Here is an 18,104-nt window from a genome sequence, read left to right as displayed (position 1 = left end):
CGACTTTTTCATTTTCTTCTCTGTGTTCCTTGATGTGCGGTAGCAATATTTTGAAGAACCATACTTCGAAGAGGTTCATATCAAACCAGCCGCTGCTGCTGTTCCTGTAAATAGTTTCAGGTGGCCCACCCAGTGTCCAGTTGTCGTAAAGGTGCTTCGATTTGTAGACAACCATGGGAGGAATCAAATGTCCTTCTGCTGTGCCACAGAACATGATGCTGATAGATGATTTTGAATGCTCCTGGACTCTTTCCACACGTTTGTGCCCTCGGCGTACTAGGACTTTTATCGCACCCGGGTCGTCTGTAATATTTGTCTCATCATAATTATAAATGAGAGCGGGACGTGTCTCCTCTAAAGCTGGTCTCAGATTCTCGAAAAACTCTTTTATCTCGTTAGGACCCACTGATGCCCTTGAAGTTTTGATGTTTGTGGCCAGTCTCTGCGTGAGGTTGTTCCGAGCTGCAAATTCGTTCACAAAGTCATAGCCTGGCAAATTGTCTTTCCACTGTTTTACAACTCTACCTTCCCTGTTGATAATCATTTGAACGATTGTTCGAATGTCAGCTTTTGTGAAAGGAAACCCCCAGTCTGCTAGTACACACAAGGTATCTGCTATTAATTTTTCACTCTGAGGTGTCAAAACAGTGGGGTGGCCTGGCTTTCCTTCGTGCTTGTGATGGATCCTGTTAAGAATTGTGGTCCTATTAATTTTGTATTTCTTGGCAGCACCTGCCTGAGTAAGTGTCCCCGCTCTCACTTCTGCAACAGCTTTAGCAAGGTCTTCATCACTATAATGTCTATAGTTTCGGGCACCGAGTTTTCTTTTATAAGTTCGCACCATTGTGACTCATCTGTAATGCAAATAAACACAAGGTTAACCTATAACAAATAGAAAAACCTTATATACCTACCACCGATTAAATCACATATGCACACATTTATATCTTAATCTACCAAAAAACTATATATGATTACGTAAATAATACTATAAACTTACCGAAAACTAAGCATCCAAACTGAACTAAGACGTATTTACGCACCACACTACAAACACTAACGACGAACACTCTCGGACTAGTCGGTGAGTCAGGTGATCGCAACACAACACACGCGCCCCCCTTACCGCGCCCCCCTCACCAAGCTACCCCCACCGCAACATGTCCCACTTCCCCCACCAACAACTCGTCCCACTTCCCCACTCCCCGCAGTAACCCATTCCCAGCACACACAGCACTCCCTTTCTGCCTCACAAGTCACGAGAATTCGCTCCGCACACGTTTACACCTTATTTTGGCACTCTGTTAAAGTAGCCCCAAAAACTGTCAAAGTTACCCTTAAAGTCAAAGTAACCCCGTTTTACGGTACGCGTTCCAGAGGTTTCTTCCTTGTGATTGGCGGCCGTCTGCGAGAGAAGTAGTTGCCTTATTTGGCTGAGCCACCCAGGGACGCATTTGGTTCCGCAATGAATTACTGTGATTGGTGTTTTAACAATAGTCATGTACCTGAAAGAAACTCCACAAAATCACTAAACACAGCCGATGCTGCAGTGTTTTAACTTTCAGATAGTCTCGGAATTTTTTTTCTCGCGAAATATGCACGGCCCTACGATGCGGTGTCGGGACGTGTGTGTGCTGTCGACGCGAGTACACTCCACTTGCCCTAAAAGTCATTCGACCTAAAATGATTTTCGGCTGAATGCCTGTTAGGTCGAATGACTTTTAGGCCAAGTGACTTTTAGGTCAAGTGACGTTTAGGAGATATGACTTTTAGGTCAAGTGACGTTTAGGAGATATGACTTTTAGGTCAAGTGACGTTTAGGAGATATGACTTTTAGGTCAAGTGACGTTTAGGAGATATGACTTTTAGGTCAAGTGACGTTTAGGAGATATGACTTTTAGGTCAAGTGACGTTTAGGAGATATGACTTTTAGGTCAAGTGACGTTTAGGAGATATGACTTTTAGGGCAAATGACTTTTAAGTCAAATGACTTTTAGGTCAAATGACTTTTAGGTCAAATGACTGAAGGATTATTTTAAAATTTTAGGTCAAGTGACGTTTAGGAGATATGACTTTTAGGTCAAATGACGCGCACCCGTCGACGCGCCCCCGGTGTGTTCCTGTGCAGACTGTACCCTACCTCAACGTCCTCTCAGCGAGAGGCTTGAGTACCGCATTCCCCGGGCGCATGCGCCATTGCAAGGCCAGCAACCGGCGCGTAACTGCACTTCCTCGAGTCGTACTGCAGGAGTTGCCCCCCCCCCCCTCCCACCATCATTTTTTTTTTAATCCCTCGGCCTTTTTCCCGCTTCTGGTCCGACGCGCGGCCAGTCGCAGCTAAGCAGCGCCGCTTCCAAGGTACACTTCCGTGAAAGGTAGGATCACGTGTCACGCAGAGCACCCGCCGGATCCACGTGCTTTCTGGTGGCACACAGGAAAGAAAATTTCTCTACTTTTACAACAAAAAAAAATTGGTAGTCTGTAAAGTCGGTTTACGGACGATAGTTTAACGTGACGTCATAAACAAAACATTGATGAAATGATTGCATACTTTTATGAATAAAATTGAATCATTTTGTATTGAATTATCACTATTTCGTATGGATACAAAGAAGGAGTGAAATGAAATCTACAATTTAATTGATAAATTTACTTTTATTTCACTCATTAATTCAAATATGTTTATTACTTTAACGAACAGATTATTTTAACAATAACTTCTATACATGTTTGCCATTTAACTTCTTCCAATCTGTGTTATTCTGTTAAGGATAGGACGATGATAGGAAAAGTAGGAAACGAATGGGAGTGTTTCAAGTTTAATGTGCCTCGAAAAATTCAAATCGATGGTTGTTCCAATCGAGTGGAAGAGAGATAGAAGCGGCCCAAGTGTACAATGAGCGTAACGGGACAATGTGCGTAACGGGACAATGAGTCATCCTTTTTCGTGCGTGCAGCCGGCGTTCATCAATTTAATAGACGTTGTAACGTCAAAAAATATTCCTTTGGAAACCAGTTGCCAAGATATAGTTAGTAATACCACAAGAAAGATGAAATTGTAAAAAAAAAATTATTTTCGCATATATGATACACGTTTTTCCCGAGATATTTCTGAGTATTCCTTACGAAAATTGGTGCATGATTTTATAATTTTTAAGTGATGTTTCTGTGAAGCATAATTTTTGTTTACCATGTAATTTTTTTTTCAGTAACTGGACTTTATTTTATTATGTTTATCAGTGTGCGCAGTTAATACTGTGAAAGCTATTCAAGGATATTTTTGTAAATAGCTGTATTACTATTGGAGGTACTGGAACAGGGTAAGAATCCGAACCCAGTATTTTTTTTAAGTGATACCATTACTTTCTTGAAAAAGAAAAAAAAAGTACATACATCTGTAAATTGACTTTAATATTTCTGTTTCATTACAAAAACAAATCAGTGTATTCCTGAAGTTATGAAAACGCATGCGAGATCTCGGTGAGGGTAGTATATGTGGGGACTTGGTAGTAGGCCGAAAATTAATGGGCCGAAAATCAATAGGCAGAAAGGAACTAGACCAAAATTTCGGTCAAGTTACTTTAGGCCTAGTGCCTGCTGCGCCCGTATATGTTATTTTGGGTGATGCAAGATGAGATGTTACAACACCTGGAATCACAAACCACAAAGTCAGTGATGCGTGTTGAGAATTACAATGTAACTACTCAAACCCCTTGTTTTTGACTAAAAATTTTAAAATGCAAAAACTTTTTTTTTCAAATACCCTTTCGGAATAAATTCCTGTATTCGCCGCTGGTTTTCCTTTGGTGCCCTTCACTGACTTCTAGTCCTTCCGGACGTGCCAAATAACTCGATTGTCCAGTGACCAAGGACGTTAAAGTGTTCAAACATTTGCATTCAAGAGTGTCGCGACATAACAGCGAGAATTATTTTCGCAGCTCTTCACACGCCATCTGTGGCGAAGCAAGCAGCCAACGCTGAATAAGCTTTTACGCTGATAGAGACCAGACATTTTCGCGGATTAATTTCACGATAAGCTAGAACTGAAAAAAAAAAAAAAAGTTACCTTTGTGTTGCTTCCGCGATTGTACCATACTGAACAAAATCAGTATCGAATCGCAAGCACCAGTAATCTGGTCTCGCAACTTAGTAACACATGAATAGGTGGCATTTTCCCGCATTATTTATAGGATTATGAAGTCCATCCTAGAGATTGCTGAATCATATATATTTCTCTATAGTGTTTGGATTCGACCGAAAGCTCAATTGAGGGTTCACCACGAACAAAAAGAAAAAGTTAAAGACATATGTACGACTTATGTTTGGAGACCCGGAAATGTGTTTTCTATTGGCTGATTTCATTCTCTTTCTATGGGGTGGGTGGATGTGATTCCGCCGCTCTGCTGCTGGCTGGTAGCTGACTAGTTCAATCATAAATAAATTCAAAGGAATGCACGTTTTCAGTCTACCGTGTAACCAAAAAAATCTGCGGAATTTTCGTGTCTTAACTTGAGTTTAAAGTACTTCTGATCGCTGGTAGGCACATAAAGTTGGAGCTAAACCAAAAAAATTTTGTGCAACTAATAAAGTATTTAATATTGCTACATGTCTATGAAAATGTATGGAAAATAAAATTGTGTTTACCCCAAATATGCTTATTAAAGAAATCATTTTGCGACAGCGACACGTATTGCGGAGGTTGAAGTATTTGTTCAATTAAACATTATCCAAATGCTCAGTGTTTCACCTTAATTTTAATAAAAAAAAATTGTTTCACTCCAACTTTAAAGGCGTATACCAGTTATGGGAAGCACTTTAAACAAAAAGTAGGGACTAGAAAAATTCGCTGTTTCAATTACGTCTAGTATAGACTCTACGATCGTCTTTGTAGTCGGAAAAATTACACGCCTGTGGTTCGATACTTATTTTTGTTTATGGTCACTCATTGGTAGGGCCACGTACTTTTAGCGGGGAAAAAAATCAGACCAGCTGTGCGTTAAAACTTTATAGCGTTGGCTGTGTTTCGTGGTTGGCTGTGTTCATGTGAACATGTCTGCTGTCGGAACACCAATCACAGTCGTCCTGAATGACCTGGGCCAAATGGGGCAACGACTTCTCTTACAGGCGGCCGCCAATTAGAAGGAAGTAATCATTAGCACGGGCGTACCATATTACAGTCTAATGAGCGGTCAGATTATTTCGCGAAAATTAAATGCCTCAGAGTTCGTGGCTCAATCGTAGAAGCAGGAAAGCGGTTATATTTTTTTTTGGATGATAACCTATCGCAAAATTAATCCGCGAATTTTTCCGGTCTCTAAACATAAGGTGCCGTTCATTAATGTGTAAGGGTCCCGAGAGAGAAAAAAGGGGAAGGAGAGATTAAAAATCTCTACATGATCTTACCTCGAGGTTGGGAAGGAGGGGGGGATATAATATTCCCCCAGCTATCGGAAACGTCTACCACTCAGGGGTCGACATCACCGGGAATCAAACCCGTACCTTTATTCTCGGTGGGAGGTAAGTAGTCCGATATCTCACTACCCTGTGTTTAATCAAAGTTTGGGAAATTGAGCCATAATGCCTTGCGTTAACGGGTTACTTTTCTAATCGAAAACTGGTATGCATAAATATGTGTGTGTGTGTGTTTTATGTTAAATTTTCCTGCTTGATTTCAACGTATGTTACCTACTAAATAAAGGATTTTTACCACTATCAACATTTTTTCCTGGTCTTAAAACGTTGCTGTGATGCCTATATAAGGTAGAGTTCACGTCATCAACATTATTCACGTGTAGGGACCGGAGAAATTCGCGGGTTCAATGACCTCCAGGATGGATTCCGTGATCCTCTGCAGAGCTTGGGCAAACGCTGCCTGTCATTGGCTGCTGACCTGTGAGGTGTCTCAGCTGGGTTACCTGTGATTGGACACTTCTTTGATTTCGGGTATTCAATTGGCCAAGATTCCTCCAGACTAACAGTTAACCAATATCTGAAGAAAATCTTAGCGAATCACAAAATGAATCAGCGAACTTACCCGGTCTTTATTCATGAGGGATATTTAATATTTAAAAAAAAAAAAAATTTCCAGATCTTAAATGAAAGCTAGATTATTAATTATGCTCCTATTATATATACACACATACACTTGAATTTGATAAGTGCAAGTCCTTTAAGCATAATATGACAGCGGTAATCTAAAACATCCAGGAAAATTTCAGAACGTCAGGTGACGTAAGAGAACAGTAACTGTTGGTCGAACGAGGACGCCAGAAGCGTCATGCCTAGAGACCTGCAAAATTCGCGGTTTCATTCGGTGATAGGCTAGAATTCAAACACATATACCTCTTAGATAATTTTGTTATTGGCTTACTGTTCATCTGGACGAATCTCAACCAGTTATAAACCCTCAACCAAAGAAGGATCGAATCACAGACAAACCAGCTGAGACGACTTACAAGTCGGCAGCCAATGAACTTGCGTTATTTGCTCGAGTGTACAGGGGTATGTGCAGTCTATCCTGAAGGCCATCGAAACCGCGAATTTTGAAGGTCTTTAGACATGCCTAGAGGCAGGCATTTTTCGCGAGAAAAAAAAAATCTGATCGCTTATTAGACTGCAACAAGGTATACCCGCACTAGCGGTTTCTTCCTTGTGATTGGCGGCGTTCTGCGAGCCATTCAGGACGCGTTGTATTCCGCACTGAATTACTGTTATTTTTGTTTAATCAATCGACATGCACCTGAAAGAAACTCACCAAATCACGAAACACAGTAATCGCTACAGTGTTTAAACTTTCACCTAGTCTCGGAATCTTTTCGCGAAATATGCATGCCGCTAGCTCATGCCTTGCAGGAGGGAAAGAGTGCAAAGGGGAGGAGGTGGTTGTTGGCGGGGGGGGGGAAGGGGGAAGTAGGTGTGGCCGCACACGGGCGCCGCGTGGCCCGCGCACGTGTGAACCGCGCTCCACGGCGCGTGAGCTCCCATGTGAAGCGAGCTCTGAGCGGTCGCCCCCGGGAGAAGGTGGCGCCAGGCGTGCTTGGTCACGTGTCTGGTCCTGTTGCCAGCGAGGCCCCTTCTCTCCCCTCTACACTCACTCTCTCCTCCGGCACTCTTCGAACCTTCCTTTCCCCTCCACCAGTGGCGTAGCCAGGATTTGTGTATGAGGGGTGTTAAGAAGCATGCCGCCCCCCCCCCCTCCCCGTATTAAACCGGGTGGTCCGGGGGTCCTCCCCCGGGAAAATTTGGATTTTAAGGTGTAAAATAGTGCTATTTTAGCAGTTTTCGGTACTTAAATTTAAATATTGTAATGGTAAAATTTTTACTAATTCTAATATGAAATTTGAGTGATGAATAAGAAATTAATTAATGATTTGGAGCTAAGGGGGGGGGGTTAAACCCCTTAACCCCCCTTTGGCTACGCCCCTGCCCCCCACCACCCATATCCACCATGAAATAAACAATTGAAGGGGTAAGTGGATGAAGGTGTTATGTTACATTGAAAAATTGCACTAAGTCCAGGGATGAAGGTGTTATGATGCATTCTATGTAATGGTAAACACACCTTCCCTCTAACTTCAAAAATAACATAGTTGCGAGTTGATAAAGGTACTATGTACGCATAAGCAAGTAGCAAACAAATTATTTTAGGAGCCTTTTCCTCAAAACAATAGTTTTGTAACATAACACCTTCATCAACTTGCCCCTTCAATTCATATAATCGTTTATATATATAAAATAGGTAGGGACCGGAAAAATTCGCGGGTACAATGACCTCTAGGATGAACTCCATAGTTCTACGTACTCTCGGTCAAATGTCACCCTCTCATTGGCTGCTGTCTTGTGAAGGTGTCCCAATGTAGCGGCCTGTGATTCGATACAGATTCGGTTGAGTGTTTCTCACAGGCCCAGAGTCGTCCAGGTGAGTTGTGAGCCAATAGCAGAGGCAGCACTGAGGTATAACTATATGAATTTTAGGCTGTCGTGAAATGAACTCGCGAATTTTTCCGGTCTCTAATAATAGGATGTTGGTATGTATGACGTTGATACACTCCGACACCGCTTGCCATAAATGTTGGCACATGGAAGTTTTTTTTCATGGAGAATTTTTTTATTGTATCCATTTTTTTAAAATCTCCGCTAGATGGCGCTGCAGCGCGTCAACTTCTAAACCGTGCGACCGATCGCCATTAAAATTGGTATGTATAAGTATTTGAACACGGAGAATATTTTCGCGATATCCATTTTCCTATAACCCTCCACTAGATGGCGCTGCAGCGCATAGACTTTTAAACCGTACGACCGATCGCTGTGGGTGAACAGAAAAATCATAGGTTATAGACATACAAACATCAATTGTGTGTCATTTCTCTATGTCCACCACACTGTCACCTTTGAATATATATACTGTATAGAAGTCGCGAGTGGATAGGACGTTTTTCAGAAGCGTATGATGAGCAGCTTGGGAACTTCGCCGCTGCAGTGCGCTGCCGTAACGCCTTGTATCGTCTTATGTTGTTATTTGCACGTTAGAGCGCAGCACTGTCGCCCGCTGTCATTCCCCGCACACCCGCACCCCCTACCCATCATTCACTGCAGCTCAAGGTCGTTCAGCGGGAGGGGGAAGGGGTGTTTGAAGAGTTCGACACTTGTCCGCTAGGGACCACCGCAAGTCGATGCCCTAGAGATGGTGGCGATTGCGGCGGTGAATTAACCAACTACCTCAAACCGTATTAGAAATTTTAACCTGGGCTGGCGACTTCTATACAGTATATATATTCAAAGCTGTCACATAGTGCTATTCACATTTTGCTTTAACTCGCGGACAATATACCACCACGTGTTCAGCCCCGGGCAGCGCAGGGTACTTAAGCTAGTAGATGTATTTTTTTCGCGAAAAAAGATTTCGAGAATTAGCCGAGAGTTAAAACACTTGTAAGCATCGTCTGTATTTCGTGATTGGTCGCGCTACGTCTGCTGTCAGCAAACCAATCACAATAATCCAGTGCAGAGGAAAACGCCACCCCGTTCAAATAAGTCAATGACTACACTTTCAGATGGCCTCCAATTGCAAGGGAGAAACAGCTTGAGCGGGCACACCGTGTTGCAGTCTATTGAGCGTACAGATATGTTACATGCAAAATGCCTACCTGCTGTACAAACGTCATAAATTCGGTAAATGTGTAGAAATTTACGTGCTGAGAAAATCTAAACTTTTTAATAGGTACAACCTAAGAAAAAAATATGTTTTAATTTTTTTTTGCATTCCACTATTCTCCTCACACGTCTTCGAAACCTGCATCGGGACTAACCAAAAATTTTAAAATCAAATAAAACATTTTTTCGAAGGAATTTTTCAAAAGCGCAAAATAAAATACGTCTATGGTTATTTAATGATATCGTGTTGCAAATTAGTAGAGACCTGTAAAATTCGCGGATTCATTTCGCGATAGGATGGAGTCCAAACACTTTTGACATTATTTTGCTTCAGTGATTGGGCCACAGTTTATCTGAAGGACTCTGGGCCAATGAAAAATCTTTAACAGAAGAATTAGCGAGTCACGATCATTCCAGTCAACAGGTGTTACGAGTCGGTAACCAATCAGCAGATGTAATTTGCACGAGTGCATAGAGGATCATGGAGTCTATCCTTTAGGGATTTGAAATCGCGAATTTTACAGGTCTCTACAAATTAGTTATTTTTGTAAATATTTATTATTATGATGGAAATTGTGAATGACAGGTTCATTAAATACAGGTGGTTGTCCAGAAACCGGTCCTTGGCCGAAATGTGCGTGGGCAAATAAACAAAATAAAAGAGTATGGCTCGAGAGTTCGGCTCGACTTGGCTCGTGCTGCGATGAAAGTAAGCTCGCACGTGTGTGTGGGCTGTGTCGAGTAGGAATCATTGGTTAAGACAGGTGGGGAAGGGGGGGGGGGGGGGGGGCTAAAATTATTTTACTGCTAATATTTCATATTTATTTCGTGATTTTCAATAAATTCACCATTCTAATATTTTTAATTTAAAAAAAATTAATAAAAGTCCTTGTTTAGTGATTTTTTTAAAACTAAAACGCAAACTTTTATGTCAGTCCTAGCGTGTATAGAAAGAATAAAATCATATAGGTAGGGACACCTGTATTTCGCGAATACATTTCGTGTCAAGGTATTTCACAAAATACTGTAGCTTTTCTCTTGTGGTTATTGGCTGAGGTCGGTGAGAGGTGTCGTCCCGCTCTTGACGGGGGCCAATGAGAATGTGGTCACCGTACTGCTGCACCCTCACAATTTGCCACGACTCTTAGAAAAAGCTACAGTGTTTTGTGAAATACCTTGTCATGAAATGAAATCGCGAAATACAGGTGTCCCTACATATAGGTGGTATACAGTTTTAGATTAACCGTTTGTATGAAGTCTTCGACTTCGAAACATTTTATTTCGAGGTTATCGTTCATTAATTAAATAAAAAATAAGTTTTAAAAAAACAACTAAATAAACCTGAGTTTCTCAGGGGTTTTGGTAAAACCTAATTTTCATCGATTCATAAGTGTCACATTAAAATAAGTAAAGAGGTAAATATAGTTTAAAAAAAAAATTGTTGTATTGCAAACTATTTCGTGGCAACTGGTTTCCGAAGGAATGTTTTTTGTAATAGTACAGAAAATTTTGTACGATAGTTGGACCAACATCAGCTCGCAGTCACTGCAGTCCGCTGTGACCGGTTAGTCTTGGGAAGGATATTTTGGCGGGGGGGGGGGGGGGGGGGGGTGGAGAGAGGAAAATAAAGTGTGCGGTTTTTTCGCTCATGGTGATGACGTCACATCCGAGATAAGCAGTTCGCGAGCGCCTGCCTCTCCCAATCTCACCCGTGTCTACCATTCGTGGCGAACAGGTTCCAAAAAAAAAAATAAAAAAATCATCGCAGTCACTCTCAACCTCCGCCATCTTAGAACTTGCCCATCAGTAGAGACCGGAAAAATTCGCGGATTCATTTCACGACAGCCTAAAATTCCAATAGTTATACCTCAGTGCTGCCTCTGCTACTGGCTCATAACTCACCTGAACGACACTCAACTGAACCTGTATCGAATCACAGGCCGCTACGTTGGGACACCTTAACAACGACAGCAGCCAATGAGAGGGTGACATTTGACAAGAGTGTACGTGGAACTATAAAGAACATCCTAGAGGTCATTGAAACCGCGAATTTTTTCCGGTCCCTACCCATCAGCTCATTTCTCACCAACACGACTAGAAGAATTCCTGCAGCCAGCTGACAACTTTGGCACGCAGTGCGCAATGGCAAGGCAGCTAGCTCCACTGGGATTCGAAACCCGCGAACCCGAATCACATTCACACGTATGTATTCTCCCGCCATGCTGCTGTTGGAATCGCCCTTCGGCACGGCGCGGGTTCGAGTCCTGGGTGCCACCGCCGCCAAAAGTCACCCAACTCCCACACACACACACACACACACACACACACACACCAACACACACACACCAACACACACACACCAACACACACACACCTCAGGGTCATCAAAACCATCCAAGGTATAAAAAAATTGTATGCTTGAATGAAAATTCAACTAAAATATAAAGTTACGCGCCAATTTTTTTTTTGTAAGGAATAGTCAGTACCATCTCGAAAAGGTATTTCATATATGCACAAGTAACCATAGCCACGAGCTGTGCAAAGTTACAATATCTTTCTTGTGGTATTACACGCTATGGTTATTTGCGCACATATGAAATACGTTTTTCGAGATAATACAGGATATTTATTACCAAAAATTGGCGCATAATTTTATATTTTAATTGATGTTCCATTCAAGCATAATTTCTTTAAACTACAGGAAAAATTAATCCAATATTCAAAAAAATTTACTTTAATTTGTTCTGTTGTCTTTATTAATGTGCGCAGTTAATACTGAAAAAAGCTATTCAGGTTTTCAAACAACTTTAACAATCGGAGGTACTGGGACAACACAAGGCATGAATGCCCGGGTAAGAATCCGAACCCAGTATTAATTACGAACACTATTTTGTAGTGCTTAACTTGTTTTCATGTAAATGTACACACACGCATACATATGTATATATATATGTATTTATGTTACGTTTACAAAAAAAAAGTACAGTTGTAGAGACGCGTTGCCGACGAACAGACGTCTTGACGGCAGTTCTGTGCCTGGGTCGTAGAGGCTATGAGGCGTGCGATGCGAGAGCCGATGTCGACCTTAGCGCCTTCGCGCTTGCCAGAGCTGGCTCGTCCGGGTAGGCGTGTCGCTTCAGGTCCAGACCTGTTAGGTAACAGGAAATGACATCACAGCGGAGCAGGAAACGAGCGAACGAAAAAATTCCTCCGGGCGGGTTAGGAGGTGGGTGGGGTGTTTCCTGCCTGTGATTATGGCGGTTGGCCTAAGCATTCGCGGACCACTAGCTTGTACATGGATACGACAGCTTTGCCACAGTCTGTGGAGTAGCACTCACAACGTTATTTTTTTTCTTCCCATTTTCTCGTCGTTACGACTAGTTTAGGGCCATTTTTATAAATTTTTAAACTATATATCATTTTGTATTTGTTGTTCTGTCCCAAATATTTTTTTTCAATGATATTTCCTAAGTTTTGCATTATGGCTAGGGACCGAAAAAATTCGCAGGTTCAATGACCTGCAGGATGAACTCCATATTTCTACGTACACTAGGTCAAATGTCACCCACTCATTGGTTGGCTGCTGTCTTGTGAGACGTTCCAGCGTAGCAGCCTGTGATTCGATAAAGCTTTGGTCGGGTGTTTCTCATTGGCCCAGAGTCATCCAGGTGAGTTGTGAACCAATAGCAGAGGCAGCACTGAGGTATAACGATTTGTATTTTAGCCTATCGCGAAATGACTTCGCGAATTTTTCCGGTCTCTAATTATGGGTGTAAAATATCCCAAATGGCACAAACTTCAGGCGTAGGTAGATTTCGAAGTACCAATTTATTCTGGAAAATGCTATAAACTTCTGGAACATATTAAGAACTTAATATATGTTTTTAACAATCGATTAAACATTTTCTCATTTTCCATGCAGCGAAAACGCTTCGAATGTTTGTTTAAATTCCATTCGTCCAGCACTGGTTGGTTTAGAAAGAATTTCATATTATGCCCATGAAGGTAGTTATGCTTAATTTGACCCTAAAAAAAAAAACTATATTTCATTGCTTGCACTAATAATACATGGTCGTATCAAAATTTTCTTTGAACCAAGGTAAATAAATTCCAACGTATTTGATAGTATGGATTTTTTAATTTTTTTTATTCCTACCCCTGTTTTTTCTGTAAAAGTTCGTCTCATAAAATTAATATTTTGTTTTTCCCTAATTTTTTAAAATATAAAATGAAAAAAATTAATTTCTTATGTAAACAGTTTTTTTATTTTCACCATTTATATATTTTTTTTCTTCAAAATGATTTTACGCATCTTAAAAAAAACTATTAAAATCTATAATGAAATCTATTAAATATTTATGTTCTTAAAAATTAATTTTTCATGATGATAATCGAAAATTTAAAAAAAAAAAATTGTATCTTGAAAACTAAATGTATCGCAATGTTGTTTTTTTTTTTTGTCTCTCTCTCGTGATCTGCACGATTCAGAACATATTGTTGATGTAAAGCTAGGCTAGGGCAGTATTACTTGGAACAAGCCCGTGGCCGGGTGGGCGCAGGCGCATGGAGGCCGCGGACATCCTGGAGGCCCTGCAGGCGAGGGCGGCGCTGCTGCCCGGCGGCCGGGACCACGAGGGCCGGCCCCTGGTGGTGGTGCCGGTGCCCACCGACACCCAGCCCTGGAGCCTGCAGCACCTGGAGACCTCGCTGCGCTACTTCGCCGCCATCTTCAGGTCAGCACTACTCCTGCCCTCCTCAACACTTCTCCTGCCCTCCTCGACACTCCTACTCCTACCCTCCCCAGCCCTCCTCCTACCCTCCCCCTCCTACCCACCCCCTCCTACCCACCCCCTCCTACCCACCCCCTCCTACCCTCCCCAACCCTTCTCCTCCTGCCATCCCCAACCCTCCTCCACCTACCCTCCCCAACCCTCCTCCACCTACCCTCCTCCTACCCTCCCCCTCCTACCCTCCCCCTCCTACCCACCCCCTCCTACCCACCCCCTCCTACCCTCCCCCTCCTACCCTCCCCAACCCTCCTCCTCCTGCCATCCCCAACCCTCCTCCACCTACCCTCCTCCTACCCTCCCCCTCCTACCCACCCCCTCCTACCCTCCCCAACCCTCCTCCTGCCCTCCCCAACCCTCCTCCACCTACACTCCCCAACCCTCCTCCTACTGCCCTCCCTTACCCTCCTCCTCCTACCCTCCTCAACACCCCTCATGTCCTCCCCAACCCACCTCCTCCTACCCTCCCCAACCCTCCTCCTACCCTCCCCAACCCTCCTCCTACCCTCCCAACCCTCCTCCTACCCTCCCCCTCCTACCCTCCCCAACCCTTCTCCTCATACCCTCCCCAACCCTCCTCCTACCCTCCCCAACTATTCTCCTCCTAACATCCCTCTCCTACCCTTCCAACCCTCCTCCTACCCTCCCCAACCCTCTTCTACTTGGTGTCGTCCAACACACTTCAGGGCCAGAATCATCGCATACCTTGTCGTTTCCAAATATTTTCTCTTCTTTATTTAAGCATAGCATTATTCTTTTTATTTACTGTAATGCCTGAAGATAATAGAGACCGGCTACTACAAATATTTTATTTTTACCTGTCACTGGTAATCAGTATTACATTTATTTATTTATTTATTTTTTTGAGAGTGACAACTGTAATAATACTGTCAATATAAAAACTATATGTCGCGGTCTTTATAAATAAATGTCTTAAAAGTGTGATCCTTCCCTGCCTCGGCGAAGGCGAATACGTAATTCGCATTTTATATTGATCATTCACCGAATGGTAATGTAATATCTGGGGGAGATAAGTAAATGCGAGTAATTATTGATTAAAGGGTATTGTAAATAAATTAAAAAAAAGGTTTTTGCTTTATTTTAAGTTCTTTACCAAACAAAACGTTTTGAGAAATTAAAAATAAAACAGCAGATGAATGTTATTGAGGTTAGGATAAGTAAGTATAACTTAAAGTTGCAAACGCTGAAAAGTAACGAAAAAAAGTTAGATAAAGAAACTTTTATGCAATTCGGTTTATTCGCGTGATATTTGCGGTTTATTTTCGTAAGGAATCAAAAAAAAAAAATCCAGCAGCTGTCATGCACGTTAGTTAAACATATTGTCAATAGACGGCGTCAATAAATGACGACCAAAAAAATAGGCTTTTTTTAAATTATTTTCGATTATTTGTTTATATATCTCTCCTTTTTATAATCATTAATTTTGATGAAGTATTAAGGGAGATATGGCTTTTGAGGAATTATTTTTGAAAAGTTTTTAAACGAAAAAAAAAATTTATTTAGGTTTTTTCCCCGTCATTAGCGGTGACCGTTATTTTCAGAGTGAAGTCTCAATCATTAATTTTGATGACGTATTAAAGAAATATATGGCGCACCGTACTTTGTATACATAAAATAAACTATAAAAAAAAATTTCGGTATGGCATGAGGGTACCGTAACCAATATGGCGACTTTCGATTGATTTTATCTTCATCTGCACTCATTCAGCGCGGGGGCCAGGCAGTGTTGTCGCTGGTGACGGCGGTGCGCCCGCCCCCCACCCCCCCAAGCAGTGTTCCGAATCCAGGCTGGCGCAACGCGTCCCCCCCCCCCTCCCCCTTATCGCAAGCCCTGCATCTCCCTCGAATAAAACCAGCAACCGGGCGACCTTCTGCGGATACTGCCGCCGGGCGTGACCAGGGTCTCCACAGTTAGTACTTTCGTACTAGATCTAGTACTTTTATAACTTTTAGTGGTTTAGTACAGATCTAGTACATTTTTATTTAATATAATAATAGTATTGTAACTCCAATATGTTTTATTATTAAGCGTAATTATTTTTAAAAAACTATGGAATGTATGTGTGTGTGGTGTGATATTTAAGTTTGAACATTGCAATGTCATAATAACTTCCTAAATTGTTAAAAACCATAGCAAATTATAATTTAGTACTTTTTTTTTTCAAATCTAGTACTTTTTTTCTCGCCTAAGTTGGTACGAAATATTTTTTTTCCTTGTGGAGACCCTGGGCGGGACACCGGCTAACCCGCGCCGTCGACGTGTTATGTTTGCCCCTTCCCTTCTTCTGGAGCTTGTCGCATGTCCGCTGCAGTCGGCGCCAGGGTGTCCACAGTTAGTACTTTCCTACTAGATCTAGTACTTTTATAAGTTTTTTAGTGGTCAAGTACAGATCTAGTACTTTTTTCTTTAATATAATAATATTATTGTAACTCCAATATGTTTTATTATTAAGCGTAATTATTTTTAAAAAAACTATGGAATGTAATATGTGTGTGTTTGGTGTGATATATTTAAGTTAGAGCATTGCAATGTCATAATAACTTCCTAAATTGTTAAAAACCATAGCAAATTATAATTTAGTACTTTTTTTTTTTCAAATCTAGTACTTTTTTTCTCGCCTAAGTTGGTACGAAATATTTTTTTTCCTTGTGGAGACCCTGGCTCGGCGCTGCGCGGGCTTGTCGGGTCGTTACCACAACGCCGAAATACCACAACGCCGAACATACAATAACGCCGAATACCATAACGCCGAATGCCAAATTGACCGCAACGCCTACAGCTAGAAAACTGCTGTGTACCACAACGTCGAAATACAGTAACGCCGAAAAATGTTGCCACAGGAGCAAAATGAAAAACAACTGAATGAATTTGTGTACCTAACCTAACCTAGACTAGCCTAACCTAGCCTAACATAAGCTAATCTTACCTAACCTAACCTTTGTGGCAGTACTGCAATGACATTTTTTCGGTGTTAATGTATTTCGGCGTTGTGGTACACAGCAGTTTTCTAGCTGTCGGCGTTGTAGTCAATTTGGCATTCGGCGTTATGGTTTTCGGCGTTATTGTACGTTCGGCGTTGTGGTATTTTGGCGTTGTGGTGCGTCCCCAGGCTTGTCTTGTCAGGTGGAGTCCACGAACCACACCAGGAACGCAATTTCTCGGTCGAACGCCGTTGCAGTTTGGCTCTGTATGTCACGTGGGGTTGGGGGGTTGGGGGGATGGTAGAAGAGGGAAATTCAAAAACGCAAATTAATACATTAAAAAAGGGGGGGTTGTCTGTAATGTCGACGCTCGGCTCAAGCGGAACGTGACAATTTTTCGTGCGTGCAACCGGCGTTCATCGATTTATAAGACGTTATCACGTCAAAAAAATATGTAAACATCAAACCCACAGAGGGAAAAAGCCTAAATCAGATGATGTCAAACATGACGAATCTAAAACAGGTATTAATGGAAAACACAACGAAGCACAAGAGTGAAGCTCACACAACGACGCAACTAGTCCCCAACCCTAGAACTTAAAATTGTAAAATAAAAATAAAATAGAAAACAAATTTCTCCCATGGGCTTCTTTTGATAATTAATAGGTAATATTTATCATGATACCAAAAGAGATTATCAATAATTTTTGTTTAAAAGTGTCATTTTTTTTCGTTGTGTGAAATTTTTAACTATTTTAAACATGATTTATATAATAAAAAAGAACATAGTGGACTTTTTTGTCTATTTTTAGAACTATAGATCTATTAAATGTGGCAATTTCCGTTAACCAAATAAAACCAAACTCATGCCGTTATGTATTACTGCAAATGTGAAATCCATAATAATTTTAATAACTTACATTTATTTTGTATTCAAAATTATTTTGCCAATGAACTTATTTAGTAGATCAATAACGTTTGTAATATTTAAAATAATATTCACTCCAGTTACAATTTATATTTTGAAGAATTTCGTATTAGAGAATGTTATTTTAAGGTAGTTTTATCAAGCCGCTATGGAAATAACATATTCGCATTATCACCACAATACAATAATTGTATAACAAATTTGCACATTGTGGTTTGTCTGTTAAACTACGTAATAATGCGAAAGAGATTCGTCTGGATCTTTACAAGTTTTCGGAACACACTTCTCTTCGA

At 41.4% G+C, this 18,104-nt stretch overlaps 1 protein-coding gene across 1 annotated transcript in view; it reads left to right on the top strand.

The window, feature by feature from the left end:
- The window catches only part of LOC134538266 (titin), a 381,555-nt gene that overhangs the window by 19,628 nt on the left and 343,823 nt on the right, over positions 1-18,104 (top strand). Inside the window, exon 2 of the mRNA XM_063379427.1 lies at positions 13,713-13,886. Coding sequence (XP_063235497.1) covers positions 13,717-13,886 — 170 coding nt within the window. The 5' untranslated portion in view covers positions 13,713-13,716. The remainder of the gene's footprint in view (positions 1-13,712; positions 13,887-18,104) is intronic.

The sequence above is a fragment of the Bacillus rossius genome, chromosome 13 (genome assembly GCF_032445375.1).
Source record: "Bacillus rossius redtenbacheri isolate Brsri chromosome 13, Brsri_v3, whole genome shotgun sequence".
Taxonomy (NCBI): domain Eukaryota; kingdom Metazoa; phylum Arthropoda; class Insecta; order Phasmatodea; family Bacillidae; genus Bacillus; species Bacillus rossius.
This window is presented reverse-complemented; position numbering and strand designations above follow the sequence as displayed.